This window comes from Dendropsophus ebraccatus, chromosome 8 (assembly GCF_027789765.1).
Source record: "Dendropsophus ebraccatus isolate aDenEbr1 chromosome 8, aDenEbr1.pat, whole genome shotgun sequence".
NCBI classification, from domain to species: Eukaryota; Metazoa; Chordata; class Amphibia; order Anura; family Hylidae; genus Dendropsophus; species Dendropsophus ebraccatus.
The window spans coordinates 80,912,665-80,938,050 of NC_091461.1; the positions used below are offsets into that span (position 1 = coordinate 80,912,665).

Consider the following 25,386-nt stretch of genomic DNA (forward strand, 5'->3'; position numbering starts at 1 on the left):
GGGTTTTGACCAAATTTCAATGTATGGGTACTAATTTTGTATAGATCAACAACCAGACTGAGTGTGAATGGGAAGTTGTCTAATCAGTTCACACTGGCCAGGGGGACAAGGCAAGGCTGTCCGCTTTCACCGCTGTTTGCAATAGCAGTGAAGCTATTAGCCAGACAGATTCGGGGGAGCCAAGATACCAGTGGCTTTGTAGAGCCCTTCTTACGGAGAATAATGGACACTATCCATTCCTTTTGGAAAATTTTCAGCACTGTCCATACATTGGTGTTGATGCCACTAGACTCAAGAAACAGCCCCTTGATAGTGGGAGGAATTGATATACCAGTGGTTACAGATCTCTGTACCCAAAATCTGTCCCCCCCCAAACCACTTGTACCTTCGGATAGCTGCTTTTAATCCAAGATCTGTCCTGGGGTCCGTTTGGCAGGTGATGCAGTTATTGTCCTAAAATACAACTTTTAAACTCTGTATATCTACCTCCAGGGTCTAAGGATGATGTGGTGATTTGTATAGGGCAGTTCCAGGACAAAAGAATCGCCACACCCGCATGTTTACGATCCAAGGTCCTGAATGGTCCTTTTATTTTTATTATGTTTGTAAGTGACTTAGGAGGTTTGGTAGGCAATGTTTATCTGTTTGCTTATGACACAATAGGGTGCAATAGGGTTGATATTCCTGGGGGGTCAATAATATGGAATATGATTTTGAATTACATATGTGGTCCAAACAATGGCAACTACAGTTCCATGCTATATAGAGGTCTAGTGAGAACACATCTGGAATACTGTATCCAATTGTAGAGACCCCACCTACAAAAAGATATTGATAAATAGAATGGGTCTGAAAACTGGCTACATAAATGGTGGAGGTTGTGAGGCATAAAATCAGGGAAGGCCTAAGGATTTTAATCTGTAAAGTGTGGCGGAAAGGGGGGGGGGGGGGGATATAAGTGCTTTGCCTCACTGAGCTAGGCCATCAGCTTGTCAGCCAGCTGCCTTTGAACTCTGTGTCGCTCTGTGTGCCAGGAACAGCTGGATGAAGTCCGTTGTAAAGTTTCCCAGAGCTATCCAGCTTTCCAGGCGATCGGAAAGGCACAGAGTTCAAAGACAGACGGCTGACAACCCGACAGCCAAGCTAACAAGTGTACACACACAGCGATCGGGGAAGATGGCCTGCTATAATGTATAGCATAGTATAGCATCCCCCGTCGTCTATCTTCGGCAGCTTTGCTCTATTGCCCCCTAGCGGCTGATCAGTGTTTATTATACAAATGCTTTGGGGTAAAAAGTGGTGGGTTTTTTTTTTTTCCAATTTTTTTTTTCTTTTTATGCGCCCTAATGCTGATCAACATCTCCTCCTTTTTGGCGTATGGGTTCCCCCCCCCCCCCCCCCCCCCCCCCACACACTTTTTTTTTTTTTTGTATATCCTGCCGCCACTGACCGCTGATAAGAACCGCACATAAGTGCAGCATTTATCAGCAACTCCTTTTTTGGTGTAGTTTTTTTTTCTTTTTCTTACTGTTAAAAAAAAAACGGAAAAAAAACAAACACTACATTACACTACACTACATATTTACACACCCCATATACCAATCCCTGTATAAAGGTGGCCCACAGTGGAGGAGGCATACGCTCATATTGCCTCCGACACCGAAACAGCCAGTGAGGATAAATGGTTGGATCCTTTTTTCCTCCATTCATCCTCATTATCATCATCATCCATCATCATCATCATCATCATCATCATCATCCATCATCATCATCATCATCCATGATCATCATCCATCATGATCATCATCCATCATGATCATCATCATCGATCATCATCGATCATCATCCATGATGATCATCATCCATCATGATCATCATCCATCATGATCATCATCCATCATGATCATCATCCATCATGATCATCATCCATCATGATCATCATCAATGATCATCATGATCATCATGATCATGTGACGTGTCTGGGGGTAGTGTAGCGTATGCTGCCCCCCGGACACGTCTTTTCTGCCAGTACCTTCTCAATATATCAGTACCTTCTCAAGATATCATGGTATTGCGTGAAATTCTACAAACTCTGTGAGAGTACCTCAGGGTACACTTACAGATTTAGGGTACGTGCTTACTGCGGAATGGCGAAGGATAACCCTTCGTGCATTTCGCAGCTGGCACCCGCCAGTGGACTAATGCGGGCGCGCACGTCTCCGCCCGTGTCATAGACTCCATTTTATGCACGGGCAGATTCCGTCGTCCGTCCAAAGATTGAACATGTGCATACAATGGAGTCTATGACACGTGCGGGGACGCGTGCACCTGCATCAGTCCGCCGGCAGGTGCCAGCTGCGGAATGCGCGACGGGTTATCCATTCCGAAGTGTACAAACCCCCCCATCCTCGGAGTTAGTGGGAAGTTCGGGAACTGATCTTTCCACTGCTGGATAAAGGTTACCGCCTGTACGGGGATAACTTTAATACCATCACCCCCTCTTCCGGGCCCTCGCTTCCCGAGGTACTGTAGCTTGTGGCACAATCTAAAAAAATCAGAAGCAGTAATTAGAGCCCTAATATTTAGCAGCTATGGGGGGGACCCAGCGCTTCAGGATATAAGGGACCCCATATCGTACCAGGGCAACATTTTCCAGGTGTTGTCCTGCACACTGGAAAAGTGAATACCCAGAAGTGTGCTGTAAAAGAGGGATCAGGAAGGACACCATTTTCCAGTGTGACACCTGTCCTGATCACCCTGGCCTCTGCATACTGGATCGCTTCAAGGCGTACCATATGTCATTGGAGTTCTAAATTTTCTAAATTCTTTCCCTTATTCTTATTTCAGGGATCACGTTGATCCAGGGATTATTCTGATTGCCATTTTGGAGTCTGGAAGGAATTTTTTCCCATTTGATGAGGCTACTGTCGTGTGCCTCACAAGGGTTTTTTGCCTTCCTCTGGATCAACACAGGTTGAATTTGATGGACTCCTGTCCTTTTCAATCTTTAAACTAATAATTTGCATAATACCCACAAATAATTAAAAAATTGTCCCTTTTCCCCAACTAGACAGGCATGGCCCCCATTCCCATTAGAGGCTTGCCATGATGCAATTACAAAGCCTCTGTGCTGCCAGGACAGTAGAAACCCTCCACAAGTGACCCCATTCTGGAAACTACACCCCATAATGATTCTAACAAGGGGTGCAGTGGGGATATGGCCCCCCCCCTGGTAACGGGCACATTTGTGCCGTATAAATGAAAAAAAAATGGTATTTTTTTATTTTCACACCACATGTTCTACATATTTGCCTGTCACCAGTGGGTTTGATATGCTCACTGCACCCCTTGTTAGATTCCTTGTGGGGTGTATTTTCCAGAATGGGGTCAGTTGTGGGGATTTTCTACTGTCCTTGCAGTACACAGGCTTTGTAATTGCGACATGGCCTCCATCCTCCATTCCAGACTCTAAATGGCGCTCTGTCCCTTCGGAGGCTTGCCCTGTGCCCATATGGCACATTATATCCACATGTGGGGTATTTTCGTACTCAAGGAAAATTACCCTACACGTTTTGCATTCATTTCCTTTTTTAACCCCTTGTGGAAATGGAAAAAAATCAAGGCTAGACCAACATTTAGTGTAAAAATATTTGTTACACTAAATCATTGATCTTGTCTTGATTTTTTTCATTTTCATGAGGGGTTAAAAGATAAAATAAAAAAAACACAATGTGTAGAGCAATTTTCCCTGAGTACGGAAATACCCCACATGTGGACATAAAGCACCATGCGGATGCACTGTAAGTCTCCAAAGGGAAGGTGTGCCATTTGGCTCTTGGAGGCTGGATTTGGCTGGAATGGATTTCGAGGGGCCATGTTGCATTTAAAAGGCCTCTGTGTTGCCAAGACAGTTTAAACCCCCCAAAAGTGACCCCATTATGGAAACTACACCCCACAAGGAATGTAACAAGGGGTGTAGTGAGCATATGGACCCCACTGGTGACGAGCACAAATGTGGAACAATGTGGCGTGAAAATAAAATATAACATTTTTTACACTATTAGACTATGTTCACACTACGTAAAACAATGGCCGTAGTTTTCACCGCAAAACTACTGGCGTTGTTTTAAGGATGATACGATATAGCATTTCGTATGAACTACAGTCGTACAATGCACTCAGCGTACGGCCGTAGTTCGTACAGACCCGTGAAAAATGAACATGTCATTTATTTGCAGACGGTAATGTTACAACTACGGCCGTGAATTTCAATGCGGCCGCACAAGTAAAATTTATTTTGGCCAAATTAAACTTGATTTTAATGTAAAAAATTTACTGAGTGGTTTATTGGGCTAGTCGCAGTATTTCAATTAAATGACATGTTTCAACCCAATTAAAAACATGCTAGGAGGCAATATTAAACAACGGCCGTTGTTTCACAACCAGCCCGTATGCTCGTAATTCTACGGCCGTTTTTTTGACCGCAAAATTCCGGCTGGTGAAAACAACGGCCGTTTTTTTACGTAATGTGAATATAGCCTAATGTTGGTCTAGCCTTGAATTGTTCATTTTCAGAAGGGGTTAAAAGAGAAAAAAACAAACAAACACATGTGTAGAGCAATTTCCCCCGAGTCCATAAATACCCTGCATGTGGACATAAAGCGCAATGTGGGTGCAGGAAAAGCCTCCGAAGGGAAGAAGCGCCATTCGGATTTTGGAGGCTGGATTTGGCCAGAATGGATGATGAACGCCATGTTGCATTTACAGAGCCCTTGTGCTGCCAAGACAGAGAAAACCCCCCAAGTGACCCCATTCTAGAAACTACACCCCTCAAGGAATCTAACAAGGGGTGCAGTGAGGATATGGCCCCCTTGAATAACAGCCACATTTGTGCTGAGAAAGTGAAAAAAATTAAATTTTTCACTTTCACGTCACATTGTTCCACATTTGTTTCTGTCACCAGTGGGGTCCATATGCTCATTGCACCCCTTGTTAGATTCCTTGAGGTGTGTAGTTTCCAGAATGGGGTCACATGTGGGGGGTTTCCACTGTTTTGGATGTATGGGGGCTTTGTATATGCAACATGGCCATTGAAATCCATTCCAGTCAAATCCAGCTTCCAAAAGCCAAATGGCGCTCCTTTCCTTTGGAGGCTCGTCCTGCACCCGCTTTGCACTTTATGTCCACGTGTGGGGTATTTCCGTACTCGGGAGAAATTGCGCTACACGTTTTGTGTTTCTTTTTTTCTTTTATGCCCTTGTAAAAATGAAAAATTGAAGGCTAGAACGTTTTAGTGTAAAAAATTTCATTTTTCATTTTTCACGCCACATTGTTCTGAAAATCTGTGAAGCACCTGTGGGGTCCAAATGCTCACCGCACCCCTTGTTACATTCCTCGAGGGGTTTAGTTTTATAAATGGTGTCCCTTTTAGGGGTATTTTTTATGTTTTGGCACCCCACAGCGTCTGCCAACCTGAAGTGGTACAGTCAAAAATGACTAAATATAATGGAGGCGTTGAAATTAAATATTGGGGTGCATTTATCTGGTATTAGGTTTATAATTATAAAAGATATTGGATTACAATAAAATCTCTGCACAGAAAATTTAAATGTTCAAATTTCTTACACACTTTGCTTTTATTTCTGTGACTCACCTAAAGGGTGAAAAACATTTCTGGTTGTGCTTTTGCAGAGTTTGGGGGGGTGCAGTTTCTAAATGGGGTGCTTTGTGGGGCTTTCTAACATACAGTCCCCTTAAATACACTTTAAACCTGAACAGGTCCTTAAAATATCTGATTTTGAAGTTTTACAGTAAATTTGGAAAATTGCTGCTAATGTTTTAACCTTTCTATAGTCTAAAAAAAATGAAAGGTAATTTAATAAATGCTGCCAACATAAAGTAGACATGTTGCTAATGCTATTCAATATATAATTTATGTGGTATAATCATTTTCTGTATAAGCAGAAAAGTTTCAAAGTTGGAAAAATGCAATTTTTCACAAATTTTCACATTATTTTATTTTTATTTTTTTTTCATAAAGATTCGTTATAAGTTTCAACTCCAATTTACCACAAATGTAAAGTACCATATGTCACAAGAAAACAATCTCAGAATCAGCCTTATAGGTAAAAGCACTCCCAAGTTATTTATGAATAAAGTGACACAGGTCATATTCATATTCGGTCCTTAAAGTGACACTTAAAGTGACCTTTTTGCATTATGTCTGCTCTACAAAGGTGTAAAGGTTAAATTTAGCAGTTTTCATACATTGTTTTCTATCATACCTCATGAGGCTTCTTCTACTAAAAAGTGATCTTTTATCATCTGAGATTGGGATACCTGGGTGGGGCTTCACAGCTGAAGTGTCACATATCCACACCCCTCCACGACGTCATGGCCGTATAGGCCACGCCCATTCAGTAGGCCAATCTAGTGGGGGGGGCGGGGGCCTATGCGTCGATGACGTCACTGAGGGGGCGCTGCTAAGTGGCGCTTCGGTCGTGAAGCCCCGCCCCGGTTTCCCAATCCCAGATGATAAAAGATCACTTTTTAGTGGAACAAGCACCATGATGTGTGATATAAAATGAGGTGTGAAAACTGCTAAATTTACCCTTTATACCTGTGTAGAGCAGTCCTAATGCAAAATGGGGGACAGTATCACTTTAAGGCCATTTCAGGCCCGGTCCTTAAGGGGTTAAGGCCCAGGGCCTATTTTTTCAAATCTGACCTGTCTCACTTTATGTAGTTAAAACTTTGTAATGCTTTTAACTATCGTAGTGATTCTGAGATTGTTTGTTTGTTTTTTCATTACATATTCCTCTTTATGTTTGTGGTAAACTTTTCTTGACACACTCTAGTTTTTTTGTAAACTTAAAATTTGCATCCAAATTCTCTTTTTCTGAGAGATTGTCATGCCACATAAACTAATTAATAATTCATATCTACAACATATCTACTTTATAGTGACATAACTTGGTGAACGTCCAATTACTTTTTAGGGCTTTGTAATTTAGCAGTGATTTTTCAAACATAAACTGCACCTCTTTAAGTATTAAAACTAAACTTTTTCGAGTTTATTAACCCTTTAGCCTTACAGAAATTTGAGCAAGCTCAAGATGACTGCGACTCTCAGGGAAAAGGGCCGGAAGAGTCTAATGGTGTGCACCTCAAAAGAGTAGAATGAGAGAGAGGGTACAGGGGGAATGACCTGGTAAGTGCAGTACTGGGAGAGTAGTACACCCACTCCTCCACCATGCCTGTTATCAGGTCTAGGAGTATAGGAAAATTGAAGGCCTCCATGGGTCGGAGCAGCAGGTGAGGTGAGGTGACTCTTGAAGCCATGTTTCTGTGAGAGCCAGCAGGTTGAGCGATTTATTGAGGAATAAGTCGTGGGTTTCAGTGAGTTTGTTGCAGACAGATCTAGAGTTCCATAGAGCACAGTTAATGGAGATGGGATCTGGCATGCAGGGAATCTTAATCAGGTTAAAATGGTTTCTGTAGGAGGCTGATGAAAAGAAGCTGTTAGTAAAGGTTGGAGGACCAGGGTTAGGAGAGATGTCTCCAGCAGTAAGCAGGAGCAGAGATAGAGATAGCAGGTGTGAGTAAGAGAGGGAGATAGGATGTTTGGAGGGAATTCGAAGAAATGGTTTATTTTATGGGAAAAAGACAGCAGGGGGAGTTAGATCAGCAGGTAGAAGGAAAGGACAGATAAAAAGACTATTGCTTGATGTAGGAGTTGGGGGTTTGGAGCAGAGTTTGAGTATTAGGGAAGCAAAAGCTATAGCAAAGTTGAACATTTTTGGAGCGCAGAGGAGTATATGGAATGCAGTTACCCCCAGTTCCCTTCAATTGGCATTCCTACTAGACAGTAAGAATCTTATTTTTTTTATGGAATCAGGGTTTAATTAAGCACGCTAAAGATATATTTGCACAATGTGAGTCAGGAGGAATCCAAGTTAATAGTCAGGGCAGGTATTGGTTCGGGGAAAACTTAGCTAAAATTTGGAAAGAGATAAAAAGAATTTGCAAGGTAAGGGGTAGCTTGGAATTCACTAAATTATGGGACAACAAGGTTTTAAAGAGTTTGCTAAAATTCCTACACAAGGTTTTTGGAAGAAAGCACACAAATTTAAAGTATTTGATTTTTTGTAAGGATGGGGCTCTTAAGACGAAGGTGATTTGAGAAATGAGAATATTTGGGGTCATAGATTTAGATATTTTCAGTTGAAAAATGCTGTTGCTAAAACCCAGGATAAAGAGCTGTTTAGGGTATTATTTAGTGAAGGCATTGAACAACTAAGGTGTATAGATATAAGTGGGCACTGTATTTCTAAAATATACAAAATTCTGGTGAAGCAAAAGTATAAAAATGCACTGTTGGGGTTTAGAAGCCAATGGGAAAGGGAAATAGGGTTGCTGTCAGATGGAACCTGGGAGAGTGTTGTCGGAAGTATAATCTAATCCGGAGTATAGATTAACACAGTTTAAAATTATTCATCACTCCTGTTATACACCTGCGTTAATTAAATGCATAGGACTTCTAGTCTAGGGTTTCTAGGGTTAAAATGGTTTTATTGTTGTACAATGTATGAAGTTGCTATGTTAATGTCATGTTTGTTACTATATATTGGGAAAAATTGTAAGATTGTGAATAGAAATAAAGAATAAAAAAATTCGGGGGAAATTCCAAAGTATGCAGTCTTAGAAAAAATAAAATTATATATTTATCCCCAGAAGAAAAAAAAAAATTTGGGGGGCAGATATTCCGCATGTGCCCCGGCTGTTCCGATAACTTTCTCCTGCCCTGCACACGCATCCACAGTGTCTCCTCCCCGAGCCGGCCGGATGGAAGAGAGCGTCTGTGTAAGGGCCCTTTTCAACGGAGCAATAATCGGCCAAATCGGCCGATTATTGCTCCGTGGACTAGAGACAACGATCAGCCGATTGTTGTCATCGGCTGATCGTTGATATCGGTCCGGACCTATATTTGTCGGGCGCCGACCGCGTACCTCTACGTGGAATAGCGGAGCGCGGCCGGCGACTGACGATATACATTACCTATTCATGGTGCAGGGCTCCTCTTCTCTTGCTTCTCCCGGTTCCCGCGCCTTCCTCCAGCGTCAGGGCGACCTGTATCAGCTGACAGGCCGCTCAGCCAATCACAGGCCGCGGCGGTCCCGGCCAGTGATTGGCTGAGCGGCTTGTCAGCTGACACAGGCCGCCCTGAAGCTGGAGGAGCGCGTGGGACCCGGGAGAAGCAAGAGAAGAGGAGCCCTGCACCATGAATAGGTATGTATACTAGTTAAGCAAGAGCTGCAAGGACATTGTTAACGATGTCCTTGCAGCCCTTGTTTAACGATAATCGGGGCCATGGAATAGGCCCAGTAAACGAGCGCCGATCTAGCAGATCCATCGGCCCGTGGAATACCACCCTAAGTCCTGCTCTACTATCTCCCTATGGCTGAGCTGCAGGGGAGAGGGGAGGGGGGGCACCATGGAACCAGGGCAGATAGTTCCCAGTGCCTGGTCCACCTTAAATGACGTTCCTCCTTAAGAAATCCCACCTCCCCCCTCTGTTCTCTCCCCTCCAGCTCTGACAGACCTCCTGCTTACTGGGTTTTCAAGCAGATGTCGGGACAGGACGGTAAGGGAGGACAGGGATGTCTGCAGATACAGTGCAGCTCCCTGCCTGCCCAATACATCTCCCTCACCTGTATACCTGCTCCCTGTCTGGCATATATCTCCCCCTAACCTATATACCTTCTCCCTGCCTGCCATATACCTCCCCCTAACCTATATATCTGCTCCCTGCCTGCCATATACCTCCCCCTAACCTATATACCTGATCCCTGCTCCTTGCCATATACTTCCGCCTAACCTATATACCTGCTTCCTACTCCCTGCCTGCCATATACCTCCCCCTAACCTATATACCTGCTCCCTGCCTGCCATATACATCTCCCTCACTTATATACTTGCTCCCTGCCTACAGACTATATGTTCCTCGCCTATATACCTGCTCCCTGCATGCCCAATACATCTCCCTCACCTATATACCTGCTCCCTGCCTGCCCAATACATCTCCCTCACCTATATACCTGCTCCCTGCCTACAGAATACATCTCCTCACCTATGTACCTGCTGCCTGCTTACAGAATACATCTCACCTGTATACCTGCTCCCTAATACATCTCCTCCTCACCTATGTACCTGCTGCCTGCTTACAGAATACATCTCACCTGTATACCTGCTCCCTAATACATCTCCTCACCTATATACCTGCTCCCTGCCTACAGTCCCAGATACCCGAGCAAACATATCATTCATCTGTGTGTATGCATCTTTAAAGCAGATGGGTAGCAGTACAATTAGGTTATTGGAGGCCCAAGCACATTTTTTGCACAGGGGCCCTCTGCAGTCTAGGTCCACCCCTGGTTTAAGAGTGTTTTGGTTTAAGAGCTCACAGTTTTTCAAAATTGTGACTTGGTTAAAGAGCATTGGTTTGGTTTAAGAGCTCTCTGTACTGGGTGGGAGCGCGAGTGGGGGAGGGGAATGGTCTGCATAGTGGGGTCCACAGCACTGTACTCTAACCCAGGAAGTCTCCCTCACCTTCCAAATCATAGCAGATCCACTTCAGGCTGGGGCTCACATCAGGGGACAGGACTGAGAAGGTAATCTCTTCATAGCTGTAACCTCTCTCTCTCTCCAGACAGAGAGTGCTGCATGTATGTATATACTATTCATTCATTATTTCCCACTAAATATTACAGGTTTATTGAAGAGAAATCTTCATTTGAGTATGGACAAGTGAACCATGCTCTAAGTGCTGCTATGAGGACTCTGGTGAAAGAATACATGATCCTTGTTACACAACTGGAACACCTACAGAGGCAGGGGCTGCTTTCCCTGCAGAAATTGTGGTTCTATATCCAACCCACTCTCAGAGCAATGGAGGTATTAGCATCACTTGGTAAGTGTGAGTTTTTGTTCATATTTCATTACCAATTTTTTTTTTTTATTTGTTTGCCTATGATGAACCATACTGTATACCAGATCCTCAGGCTCTTTATAATTTCACCCATTTTTTTATTGAAATGCTGTAGATACAATTATTTTCACTGCTTATCTGCAATAATTGGTTCTTTTTATCCATTGCTCTTCTCCCCCCCCCCCACACAGAGTTCTCTCATGTCTATATTGTGACCCCTCTCTAATCAGCCACTTTATATAGTCCTATCTGATTGCTCAGGATGTCCAGGAGCATTGGATTGGTCCAACTCCTGCTGGCACTATGCTGTAGATGGATAATAATATTAAGCCAGCGCCATATTTGTGCTCTCAGGCAGCCATTATGAGCATTTATATCAGTTGTACAAACCACAATGTCCATTCCTATTTCCCAGTCACATGCCCAGCAATGGCTTACTGTCAGTACTCTGGTCACAGCGATGATTCTAAAAGCAAATACAAAAGAAATGTATCAATAATCTTTTAGCAGTTTCTGCTTTACCCTTTTTGTACCATTTATATCTTGGTTAGTCTCCAAATGCAGCCAAGTACCAGCGTGACTGTAGCCCCAATATTTTGGCTGCGTCATGTGCATTCCAGATACCCCCATTACAGGCAACATAATCTTCTGTGGCCCATATCCACTGCTTTTACCACATAGCATCTGGCAGTGATGTATCATGGTGTTTAGAGTCTAAGCTTGTACTACTGCTAGAATCATGGTTTCCACTAGTTGAACGGACATTTCCACTACACTGCAAGCTAAAGGAGAGATCCAGAAATGCTTAAAACAAGCCCTGGCTGCAAGGAGTCGAATTCTCCCATAACATCGCTCTGGCGGCATATAACGCTCAAGTGCCTTTCTGATGTTTCTAGCTTCAGAATCGGCAAAGAGCTCCCTGCACATCCAGGTCCCCGCAGGTCTGCACACCTTTTGGGGTACAATGTCCTCCCTTCTCCACGCAGAGTGCAGTGTGGAAAGGAAAGGAGGTGTGTCTTTATATCTGGGCCTACTCTCATAGCTGAACGCCATCACTTCAGTCTGGCATATCTCACACCTGGAAGTTTGTAATCAGCAATTCACTAGCCCGGCTAGAGTCGCTCACTACGCTGCCAGGGTCCATAGCAACCCGGCGTCAGATAGCAGGTCATGGATCCATTGAGCAGTTCTCAGCGCGGTGGGTGGCTTTAGAAGAGCCGACTGCTGCACATTACGTCATGTTACGTACCCATTATTGTTTCCTGATTAACCTATTTATGACAGGGGAAATGTAGTAAGGTAACCAAATTTTCTGCTGCTACATTTTATGTGTAATCAATTTGTATTGAATTTATAGGGTGATTATAGCCCTGCACCTCCCAACAAATGGTGGGGACAGCAGAGGGGCTATGTCGCTCCTTACTGCTGCCAGGCACTAGAAGTACAGTGGTACCTTGGTTTAATAGTAACTTGGTTTAAGAGCGTTGTGGTTTAAGAGCTTACACTTTTTTGAAATTGTGACTTGGTTTAAGAGCATTGCTTTGATTTAAAAGCTCCTTGTAATGGGTGGGAGCATGAATAGAAGAGGGGCATTGTGTGCATAGTGGGGTCTACAGCACCGTATTCTGACCCAGGAAGTCTCCCTCACCTTCCATATCATTGCAGTACCACTTAAGGCTAGGGCTTGCATCAGGGGACAGGACTATGGGGGTGATCTCTGCATAGCTATAACCCTTCTCTCCCCGGACAGAGAGTGCTGCATGTATGTGCCCACATCTGCCCTGCTCATTCCTTCATGCTCCCTGCAGTTTGTCAGCCCTTGTATTTCCCATCCTCTCTATTACTGTACAGTAACTTATAATATGACATATTCTGATGTTTCTTAATGTATTTTTCATTTGTTTTACATGTTATTCAGAATAATAAATCATTATTTTTGGGGTGTGGAACCAATTGTCTGCATTTCAGTGATATCTTATGGGAAAATTTGCTTTAGTTTAAGAGTGGATTTGGATTTCAAGCACGGTCCCGGAACTAATTATGCTTGTAATCCAAGGCACCACTGTACTGTAAATTTAAAAAAAAAAAATCTATATTTTTTAATAGTTATACAGTTTGACTGTACCTCAGTTCTCAAACTGATCTGAACTCAAACAGTTCAGTTCAGTGTTTTCAAGGAAAGTTTTTTTTTTCAAAGTTTTCAAAACTTTTTTTTTTTTGGCACCCAGCCTTGAAGTACAGCAACACATCTGAATTTGAACTGTTCGGTATTTGAATGAAAATTTATCCCGAAGTAACATTCAGAATTTGAACATTGAACTCTGTATCGGTTTTCAAACGTTTTTGCGGGCGTGGACAGTGGGTTTTACATGGCGAGTTTTAGTTTTTTTTCCATTTCTTTTTTGTTTCCTTTTCCCTTTTTTCTTTCTTTTTCCCTTCCTTTTCCTCTCCCTCTCCTCCTCTCACTTTTTTCCCCCTTCTTTAAATTCCTTTATTTTTTCTCTCTTCGCCCTATGACTGCACCCCTGGAGAGGTCCACCTCCCACTCCCATAGGACAGGAAACAGGATACAGGAAGTCCCTGGATCTTTAAAAAGCAATCACTCCCTCTCAGCACCAGTTCTGTTTCCTGTCCCTACGGGAGCAGGAGCTCGAAGGTGGATTCTCCACCTTCCCTTCCCTGGATAAGAAGAAGCTGTGACTGGGGTTTGGCCGGTCCCAATGTCTTACCGGTCCCCGGCGGCGTTAGGCTCCTTACAGGAGAGCAGCCTCCCAGTCTGGCCCGGTCCTCTGCACCTCCAGTTGGGTCCCCGGAACTCCGCGGCTCCCCCCGAATCCCATGTGTGGCCGTGTTCCATAAAAAAAGTTCAATACGAAACATCCCAAAAAGAGTACCATTATCCAAGCATCACATAAAGAGAGGAACTTGGAGCCAATGCAATTCCAACAATACATTGCCACATATTCAACCATGTACAATCATAGAATATTCATTGAACCAACAAAAGCCGACTCCAATCATCTTGAGCTCCTTATGCTATCCAACACCCTTATATGTAACCCCCACCCCAATCACCCCCCACCCCTGGGCCAGCAATTAGCGAGAAGGGAACTGACACAATAATAAAAAATTTACTTAATTTAAGTACTATAGTGATACAATAATCCCTTCCTACCAGAGTTTCCAAATGTTCAGGAAACTGCCCGAGCCATTCTTCCTCTTTGAAAACCACACTCTTTCATACTGGCATGTTTGCCCAACCGATTGCACCCATTCAGTAGGGAGAACCAATTCTTAAGAATAACTAAGCACTCATGTAGCAAACATCTACTAATAAAAGCTGCATTGTGTTCCAGATTAGTGGGATCCCCCAAGGCTTCCAATTTATTGTTTAAGGATGCTGGAGACGCTCAAGGGAGCGTAGCTTCCTGACTCTAGCTCGAAAATGTTGGATACAGGGAGGAGAAGTCTGCTTCCAACATTTAGTGATCAGGGATTTTGCAGTTGTCAGTAAAACTAACAACAATTTAGCTTGCTTTTTCCGAAGAGTCTTGGGTAATAGGTTAAGCAAACAAAGGCTTGGTTCACAAGGAATTCTTACTCCAAGGACTGCCAACGACACAACACAGACCTCTGACCAGAAGGGCCGCACAAGCTCGCACTTCCAAAAATATGAAATTGGGAGCCCAGCTCTCTAGTACACCTCCAACATAGCGGGGGTACGGAGGTATTAAGTTTATTGAGCAGCCCTGGTGTATGGTACCAAAACATCAGCACTTAGTAATGGGACACATATCAAGGAAGTAGCGGCCCTATCCCAAATGACATTCCAGCATTCTGGGGACAACGTCCGTCCCAGTAGCGATTCCCACTTATTCATATACGAGTGTCTCACCTGAGTGCCCTCAGCAGGTGAACCAAGAATACGGTAAATGTCGGAGATGAGACCAGAGGTCGAAGTCCCCATTCTGACTTACTGGAAGGCAGGAAAGAGGAGGAAGGAATTTAGGGGGGAGGCAGTAAAGGTCAGCCTAAAGCCCCTATTCCACCAACAGATCTGATGACAAATTATCTGGCAAAGATTTGAAGCCAAACCCAGGAACGGACTATATTCAGAGAACAGGTCATAAAGGAAAGACTGGATTTCTCCGCTTTTCAAATCCATTTCTGGGTTTGGCTTCAAATCTTTGGCAGATAATCTGTCGTCAGATCTGTTGGTGGAATAGGGCCTTAAACCTGGCAGAGCAAGAAGACCAAATATGGAGAGTGAAACGGATGGGGCCCAATAGTGAGAGACGCGAAAAACTAGGCGGTGTGGAATGCCACAGAAAGGAGTTAGGATGGAAGGGAGCCAGCCATATCTTCTCTATTTCAGTCTATTTTTTTATAAGCCAAATATTTGGACCACGACGGAATTTGGCATAGATGGGACGCCCAATAATAATGGAGGAGGCTAGGGACCGCCAGGCCCTCTTGGGATTTGCTACTCATCATAACTATGTTGGGTATACGGTGTCTCTTAGAGGCCCAAATAAACTTAAAAATGCCCCTTTGGATACTTCGCAGAGGGGCATACGGACTGTCAGGGTTTCAAAATGGTACAAACGTTTTGGCAAGATTGTCATCTTTACAGCGGCTATCCGACCTAGCAGAGAAATATAGTGAGAGGCCCATTTGGACATAAAAGTCCGTATATCCCGAAAGAGTGTAGGATAATTAGCCGAGTAAAGTGAGCAGTAGGAAGAGGTAAGGCGGACATCTAGATACTTTATGGAGGATGAAGTCCACTTGAATTTGAAATTAGAACTAAGCTGGGCAATTAAAGGTCCGGGTAAATTTAAAGGCATAGCTTCCGACTTGGAGGTATTTACCTTGTAGCCTGATAGGCGGCCAGAATTATTGAGAGAGGTTCGTTAGGGAGATAAGCGGGTGGGACAGGGTGAGGAGAATGTCATCAGCAAACAACATAATTTTAAACTCTTTACCTCTAACTGAGACTCCTCTAATGTCAGGACAATTTCGAATCGCAGCCGCCAGGGGCTCTATGCGAAGGATAAAAAGTAAGGGTGATAGAGGACACCCATTTAAAACGGAGAAGGTCTCAGACAACATTTGAGGTAATTTGAGTGCTGCCGTATTGCCAGAATACAGGGCTTGTATCGCTGTCAGAAATGGACAAGCAAAGCCAAAGCAATTTAATGTCTCAAACATAAACGACCACCCAAGGAGGTCAAAGACCTTTTCGGCGTCTAGGCTTAACACGACTTTCCTCCTGCTGGTTAACCACATCAATGAGATCCATGGCTCTCCTCGTGTTGTCATCACCCTGTCTCTCCGGGACAAAACCCACCTGGTCTGCGTTAATAAGGGAGGGCAGCCAGGAGCCAAACAGAGTGGCTAGTAATTTAGTGAATATTTTAAAATCAGACTTCATGAGAGCTATGGGCCGATACTTTGCATTATCCATAAAATTCAATAAAAACTGTAATATATTCAGTTAACCCCTTAAGGAACGCCCCTTAATTTTCGTTTTTGCATTTTAGTTTTTTCCTCCTTGTGCTTGAGCCCTTATTTTTTGCGTCACTAATTGTACTTTGCAATGACAGGCTGAATTTTTCTATAACATATACTGCAAAACCAGAAAAAAATTTATATGCCGGGTGAAATTGAAAAAAAAAACGAAATTCTTTTTCTTTGGGTGGGGGCTTCGTTTTCATGCCGTGTGTCCTATGGAAAAACTGACATGTTATATATATTCCTCAAGTCATAACGATTACAACGATATGTAACGTGTTTAACCCCTTAAGGTTAATGCCAATTTTAGTTTTTGCGCTTTTGCTTTTTCCACTTTGTTTAAAAGGCCATACATAGCACTTGCATTTTTTCACCTAGAAACCCACATGAGCCCTAATTTTTTTCACCACTAATTGTACTTTGCAATGACAGGCTGAATTTTTGCACAAAGTACACTGTGAAACCAGAAAATAATTTAATGTGTGGTGAAATTGAAAAAAAAAAAACGCATTTCTTTTATTTGGAGGGTATTTGTTTCTACGCTGTAAACCCTGGGGTAAAACTGATATGTAACATGTATAACTTTTCTTTTATCTGATGGCCTGTAAAAAATTCAAACCATTCTTAACTAATATATGTTCCTTAAAATTGCTCTATTCCCAATGCTTTTATCCTTTGGTCTTTGTCATTTTTTGCGCCATGATGTTTACTTTCTATAGGTACCTTGATTGCGCATATGCGACTTTTTGATCACTTTTTATTAAATTTTTTCTGGATTTGATGTGACCAAAAATGCGCAATTTTGCACTTTGGAATTTTTTTTGCACTTACGCCGTTTACCGTGCGAGATCAGGAATGTGATCATTTAATAGTTCGGGCGATTACACGTGCGGCGATAGCAAACATGTTTATTTATATTTATAAAATGGGAAAATGGGGGTGATTTGGACTTTTATTAGGGGAGGGGATTTTTTATTATTAAAAACACTTTTTTTTTTTTTTTCTTTTTTTTTTTTACTGTAACTTGAAGTCTACCTGGGGGACTTGTATATACACAGCATTGATCTCTCATAGAAATAAAACCTGTGTATATACACAGCGAAGATGGATTAGATCGGTCGTAGATTGCTTTGGCCTGCTGCAGGCCACAGCAATCTATTGCCGAGCCGGGATCAGCTGGGGGGGGGGGGGGATCCGACCCACTAGACACCAGGGACGTGCAGTACAAAGCACTTCAATGCAGCTGTCAGGTTTGACAGCTGCATTGAAGTGTGTAATTAGCCGTCGCGGCTACGGGACCCGCTCCGGCTAATAGAGGCACTGTGCGGCTGAAGATTGCAGCCGGGAGCGGTGCCGTTCAGAGTGGGATCCCGGCAGGACCCCTCTCTGAACTCCCCCCGCGGCACCATGACGTACCAGGTACATCATGGGATGCTAAGTGGTTAACCCCTTAAGGACGGAGCCCAAAATGGCCTTAAGGACCGGAGCAAATTTCAGGAATGTGACCAGTGTCACTTTATCCATTAATAACTTCGGGATGCTTTTACCTATCCTGCTGATTCTGAGATTGTTTTCTCGTGACATATTGTACTTTATATTTCTAGTAAAATTGAGTCGATACTTAAAGCCTATCTTTATGAAAACCCCCCAAAAAATGTGAAAAATTGAGAAAAATTGCATTTTTCTAACTTTGAAATGTTGTGCTTATACAGAAAATGGTTATGCCACATAATTTATGTATTAAATAGCATAAGCAACATGTCTACTTTATGTTGGCAGCATTTATTAAACTTGCCTTTAATTGTTTAAGACAATAGAAATCTTCAAAGTTTAGCAGCATTTTTCCAAATTTTCACATGAATTTCAAAATCAGATTTTTCAAAGGACCAGTTAACATTTGAAGTGGATTTAAGGGGGCTTTATATTATGAAGCCCCACAAAGCACCCCATTTCAGAAACTGCACCCCCCACACTGTTCAAAATCAATTCCAGAAAGTTTTTTAACAGAAATAAAAGCCAAGTGTGTTAGAAAATTGAAAATTTCAATTTTCTTTGCAGAAATTATATTGTGATCCAATATCTCTCTTAATAGAAAACCTATTTCCAGAGAAATGCACCCCAATTTTTATCGCCCCATGTCTGCAGTTTATAGAAATGTATGATATGTGGCCCTATTGCGCTATTTGATGCAACCACAAGCCTCAGATACAAAGGAGCGCCTAGTGAATTTTGAAGCCTCCTTACAATTGCCCAATTTTCAAAGTATCACTTCTGGTTGACCGAGGCTCTGGGGTGCCGAAACCTAACAAACACCCCTAAAGGGACACCATTTAGGAAACTAGACCCCTCGAGGAATGTAACAAGGCGTATAGTGAGCACATGGACCCCAATATTGACAGACACAATGTGCCGTGAAATTGAAAAAATTTATTTTTTTACACTAAAACTTGGTCTAGCCTTAAATATTTCAGGTTGTCAGGGGGTTAAAAGGAAAAAAAAAACACTTAAAACTTGTAAAGAAATTTCCCCCGAGTACAAAAATACCCCGCATGTGGACACAAAGTGCAAAGCCGGTGCACGGAAAGCCTCCAAAGGGAAGGAGCGCAATTTGCATTTTGGAAGCTGGATTTGACCAGAATAGAGGACGGAGGCCATGTCTGATTCGCAGAGCCCCCGTGCTGCCAAAACATTGTAAACCCCCCACAAGTGACCCCATTATGGAAACTACACCCCTCAAAGATTGTAACAAGAAGTATAGTGGGCATATGGACTCCACTGGTGACAGACACAAATGTGGAACAATGTGCCGTAAAAATGAAAAATGTAATTTTTTACACTAAAACGTTGGTGTAACTTTGAATTTTTCATGTTCACAAGGGGTTAAAAGAAAAAAAAAAAAACACTAATCATGTAGCGCAATTTCCCCCGATTACAGGAATGCCCCACATGTGAACACAAAGTGCAAAGGCGGCGCACGGAAAGACTCCTAAGGGAATGAGCGCAATTTGGATTTTGGAAGCTGGATATGGGGTTAACTTACATATGTATGTATTCTCATAGAGATGCACTCCGCTGCGGATAACGTGTGTGCGAAGGCACCCTTAGAGGGGTGTGTAAGTGTTATGCTTTTACACGTGAAAGTGTTAGTGTGTGTTTTATGTACTGTTTTTACATTTTATTTGTGTGTTTTTGACTTTTTTTTTTTTTTTTTTTTTTAGCTCGAGGCACACCTGAGGGGCGGCAGGACGGAGGAGAGAGGGTGGGTGGCAGTCAGGAGAGGGTGGGTGGCAGTCAGAAGAGGGTGGGTGGCAGTCAGAAGAGGGTGGGTGGCAGCAGGGAGAGGGTGGGTGGGAGGCAATCAAGAGAGGATGGGTGGCAATCAGGAGAGGGTGGGAGGGTTACAGCAAGGAGGGAGGGAGGGTGGCAGCATTGGCAATTGGGAGGGAGGGTGGCAGCAGGGAAGGCTGGTGGCAGCAAGGAGGGAGGGTGGGTGGCAGCAAGGAGGGAGGGAGGGTGGGTGGCAGCAAGGAGGGAGGGAAGGAGAGTGGGTGGATGGCAGCAAGGAGGGAAGGAGGGTGGGTGGATGGCAGCAAAGAGAGAAGGAGGGTGGGTGGCAGCATGGAGGGAGGGTGGGTGGCAGCGAGGGAGGGAGGGTGGGTGGCAGCGAGGGAGGGAGGGTATCAGCAAGGAGGGAGGGAGGGTGTCAGCATGGAGGGAGGGTGGCAGCATGGAGGGAGGGTAGCTCCGCGGCGGCGGCAGCACACGGGGAGGAGGCAGAGGCACCGTGGACCGGACAGGAGGAGGAGGTATCCCGGAGGGGGGAGGCGATGGGGGACAGGGGGAGGAGGAGGCAACACATGGAGGTCAGCGAGCAGCGTGGAACCGCTCGCTGATCTCCCTGTAACGGAGGCAGCACGGGGGGAAGGGGGAGGAGGAGGCAGCATGGGGGAGAAGGCGCCCGGCATACCACAGGACTGCACCGGGCGCCAGGCTCACCGCACGCTGCTCCCATCTTCTCCTTCTCAGCTAGCTGATTCCGGATAGCAGAGAAGGAGATGATGGGTGTAGTAGTAAAGATCGCCCGTGATTGGCTGGCTCGTGGTTACCGGCCAATCACGGGCGATCTGGGGGCCGGATCCATGGGCAGGTGATGGCCGGGCACTGCTGTGATTGGTGCTGTCTCGGACAGCACCAATTACAGCTTAGTGTCGGGGTCCGGTCCCAGAAACTAGGGAAATTGCTGTAATTGGCCGATGAGAAGTCATCGGCCAATTACAGCGATCGTCGTCACAGGGTGGGGGGGGTGGTCAGGGAAACTGCCCCCTACGTGACAAAGGAAGATGTCTGCTGTAATGATCAGCAGCTATCTTTACCCGAGCGCCGCGCGATTTCGCACGGCGCCCGTTTAAAGGGCCGGCGTACCGGTACGTCATGGGTCCTTAAGTGACAGTGATCCATGATGTACCGGTACGTCATGGGTCCTTAAGAGGTTAACCCCTAGACGACCCTGGACGTAGGGTTACGTCATGGAAGTCTGTCGTCAGACGACCCATGACGTAACCTTATGTCCTGGGTGTTTCTCCCGCTATGAAGCGTGCTCCGGAGCGGAGCGCGCTTCATAGCAGGTGGGGGCCGGGACAGCAGCCGGGACCTCACCGGTAATGACACGCTGCAGCGATCGCGCTGCCGCGTGTCATTAACCCCTTTAAACGCCGACCGCGGCGTTTAAGTGTAAGTGACAGGGGGGGTCCCTTGTCACTTACCGATCGGGACCCCCGCAGTGTGACTGCGGGGGTCCCGATCGTTGAAACGGACTGCCGGAGGTCTCTCACCTGCCTCCGTGCGGTCCGATCGGCGATCTGCTACACTGAGCCTGCACAGGCAGGCTCGAGCAGATCGCCGATAACACTGATCAATGCTATGCCTATGGCATAGCAATCATCAGTGTATAAATCAAAGTAGTGAATGTAAAAGTCCCCCAAAGGGACTTCAAAAGTGTAAAAAAAAAAAAAAAGTTCAAAACACTATTACACTACCCCAAAGCCCCTCCCCCAATAAAAGTCTAAATCACCCCTTTCCCATTATATAAATAAAACATATAAAAATAAATAGATAAACATATAATATACCGTAGCGTGCGTAATTGTCCGATCTATTAAAATATAACAAGCGTCATTGTGATCGGTAAACGGCGTACACGAAAAGAGGGGAAAAAGTGCGCAGATTACCGATTTTATGTTACATTATATATTAAAAAAAATCTATAAAAAGTGATCAAAATGTCCGATCTTCACAAATATGGTATTAATAAAAACTAGAGATCATGGCGGAAAAAATGACACCCCATACAGCCCCGTAGGTGAAAAAATAAAACCGTTATAAGCGTCACAATAGGCCCATTTTATTAATATTTAATTGCCAAAAAAAAGGATTTCATAAAAAAATACATATATAACATTAGAGAATCTGTGTAACCTGCATATGGTTGTGTTCGGACTGACCTATAGAATAATAGTGTCATGTCGCTGTTACCATATAGTGCATTACGTAGACACAGGAACCCCCCAAACGTTACCATATTGCATTCTTATTTACGATTTCACCTATTTATATCTTCATAAATAATATATTTGGAATTCCATCATACATGTTATGGTAAAATGAATGACGCCATTACACAGTACAACTATTTCTGTAAAAAACAAGCACTTACATGGCTTGTAGATAGAAAACTGAGAGTGCTGGAGCTCTTAGAAGGGGAGGAGGTAAAAACGAAAACACTAAGATCAAAATTTGCGCGGTCCACTGGGTCATTTTGGGCCTGGTCCTCAAAGGGTTAAAGAGTCACTGTCAAATTATTTTTTTTTGCAGAAATCAATAGTTCAGGCGATTTTAAGAAACTTTGTAATTGGGTTTATTAGCCAAAAATGCCATTATCTGCATGTAAAAAGCCTTTTCCCAGGTCCCCCCCCTCCCTCTTTTCCATCCACTGCAAAAAATCTGGAAATTGTGACTTGTTTCATCAGACATACCCAGTCTGTTCTAGGGAGGAGGAGGAAGGAGGGAGGGAGTTAGCCGATAGCAGAAAGCAGATAACAGAGGATTACAGGCACAGAGCTGCGTGAACTCTGTATTCAGAACTCAGAGAGGTCAGAGGAGATAACGGGTGAGGTATTTGTAGATTAACTCTTTGTTGTCCTGTTTTGGTCTTTTATTTAGCTCTCTCTATAGGAGAACAATGTAGACGGGGGACAGTTTCAAACTGCTTTTTCATGTTAAAAATGCATTTTTCAGCTAATAAACCCAATGACAAAGTTTCTTAAAATCGCCTGGACTTGATTTCTGCAAAAAAAAAAAAATAAATTCACGACCGTGACACTTTAACTTTTATTTTATTTGATGGCTTGTAAAAAATTCAAACCATTGTTAACAAATATATGTTCCTTAAAATCGCTCTATGCTTATAGCGCTTTTATCCTTTGGTCTATGGGGCTGTTTGAGGTGTCATTTTTTTGCGCCAATATGTGTTCTTTCTATCGGTACCTTGATTGCACATATGCAACTTTTTGATCGCTTTTTATTACAATTTTTCTGGATTTGATGCGACCAAAAATGCGCAATTTTGCACTTTGGGATTTTTTTGCACTTACGCCGTTTACCGTACAAGATCAGAAATGGGAAAAATTAATAGATCGGGCGATTACGCACGCGGCAATAGCAAACATATTTGTTTGTTCATTTATTTTTATTTATAAAATGGGAAAAGGGGAGTGATTCAAACTTTTATTAGGGAAGGGGATTTTTTTATTAATAAAAACACTTTATTTTATTTTTACTAACAGTAATATGAAGCCCCCTGGGGGACTTCTAAATACACAGCACTGATCTCCCATTGAGATCAATGCTGTGTGTATAATAGAGTAATGATTCATCAGATCGGTGCTCTATTATAATGGTCTGCAGCAGACCATCTAAATAGATTGCTGAGCCGGGATCAGCGTCATTCCAACGCTGAGCTCCGCCCGGCTCGTTAGAACGGATCTCCCCTCCGCGATCGCATCGCGGGGGGGGGGGGGGGATCCCCCACTAGACACCAGGGACAAGGGGCACATAGACTCTTCAAATGCAGCTGTCAGCTTTGACAGCTGCATTTGAATAGTTAATTAGCCGGCCGTGGCGGCTAATACCTGCGGTCCCTGGCTGCACATAGCAACCGGGGACCGCGGGCTGCAGAGAGGGCTCACGCTGGGAGCCCTCTCTGTTTACCCTTAACGGCCACATGACTGGTATACCTGTCATGCTTCGTTAAGGGGTTAAGTATTAAAAATATTAACTACTGCAGTTTTTTAACTACTCACTTTTGCCACAATGCTTCTACCAGTAGTCAACTTTCCAGAGTTTCTCCACTTGTTTCTTAAATATTCCCAGACTTTGCACTTCAAGTGTCCTAAAGTGTGATTTACCCTTCCCATTCCTAATCTACCAAACTCTAATAATACAAATACATCTTCAGTCTTAAACTCCTGTACCAAATACCTACAGTATTCATAATTCTGCCAGCCTGCGATACAAGCAAGATGACATGCAAGAAAATATGCACGCAGGTCCGGCATGTTAAATCCCCCCTTTTCTTTAGGTGTGTAGAATCTCTGATACTTCAGGCGGACACGTTTCCTTCCCAAATTAGTTCACCTAGTTGAACTTCAACCCTTCTCAGCCACCGATCACTTATCCAAACAGGTGATGCATTAAAGAAAAATAAAAGCTGTGGGAGAACAACCATTTTAATTATAGCTAATCTATCTGACATTCCTATTGGGAGTTTTACGCAGACCTTAATTTGCTCAAATTGCTCAATTTATGCAGATATGGAGCTAGATTAGTGTCCCCAAACCTCTTCCCTTCCACTGTTATTCTGACCCCTAAGTACTCTAATGGATCATCCTGTCTCAGCACCTGCACTTCCCCCATAGGAGGTTCAATATCAGCATCAACCGGGAGCCAGTACTTTTTCCCCCAATTTATATCTAGACCAGAGACAGAGCCAAACTCCCGCACCATTCTCATAACTGTGGGCAGCCCTATCACTGGGTCCTTTAAGAACAAAAGGATATCGTCTGCGTATAGGAGTTTATTTTATGGTATTTTATTGCAGACCCCCCACCACCACCACAAAGCCTTCAAGGGCCGGATGCTGCCTAACCCACGCCGCCAGAGGTTCAATGTATAGAGCTAATAACAAGGGAGACAGTGGGCAGCTTTGCCGTGTGCCCCTAGGGAGAGAAACGCTATCCGAGGGGTACCCATTAATCAATATCTTTGCTTCAAGCGACTGAAACAGCACCGGGATCACCTAATAAATCGCTCCCCAAATCCAGATTCAGAAAGGGCAGTCCACAAATACTCCCACTCCACCCTGTCAAAGGCCTTAGTTGCGTCCAGTGACAGGATGGAGCGGGAGCCCGCACTAATGCCCTGAATACTAGGAAAAACCTTTTATAGATGTTATCGAAAACTTTCCGACCTGGCATAAAGCCCCTCTGCTCCTCTCCCACCAGTTGCTGAACTACCCTCGTCAATCTCCTTGCCAGCACCTTCACAAAGATTTTGACGTCCGTGTTGAGCAAGGAGATCAGATGGTAAGAACCTATTTCAGTCAAGTCCTTTCCCCTCTTAGGTATTAGTACTATGTGTGCTTCCCTCATAGTTTTAGGTAAAATACCCTTGTTGTAGGATTCATTTAAAGGGGTAGTGCGGCGGTAAAAAATTATTCACAGAATAACACACATTACAAAGTTATACAACTTTGTAATGTATGTTATGTCTGTGAATGGCCCCCTTCCCCGTGTCCCACCACCCCCACCCGTGTACCCGGAAGTGTAGTG

General features: G+C 43.9%; 1 protein-coding gene across 7 annotated transcripts in view; it reads left to right on the forward strand.

Moving 5' to 3' along the window:
* Positions 1–25,386, forward strand: part of TUBGCP2 (tubulin gamma complex component 2) — a 273,496-nt gene that overhangs the window by 114,370 nt on the left and 133,740 nt on the right. For all 7 annotated transcript variants that reach the window (XM_069980752.1, XM_069980751.1, XM_069980755.1 and 4 more), the window contains one exon: positions 10,770–10,969. In XM_069980752.1, coding sequence (XP_069836853.1) covers positions 10,770–10,969 — 200 coding nt within the window. The remainder of the gene's footprint in view (positions 1–10,769; positions 10,970–25,386) is intronic.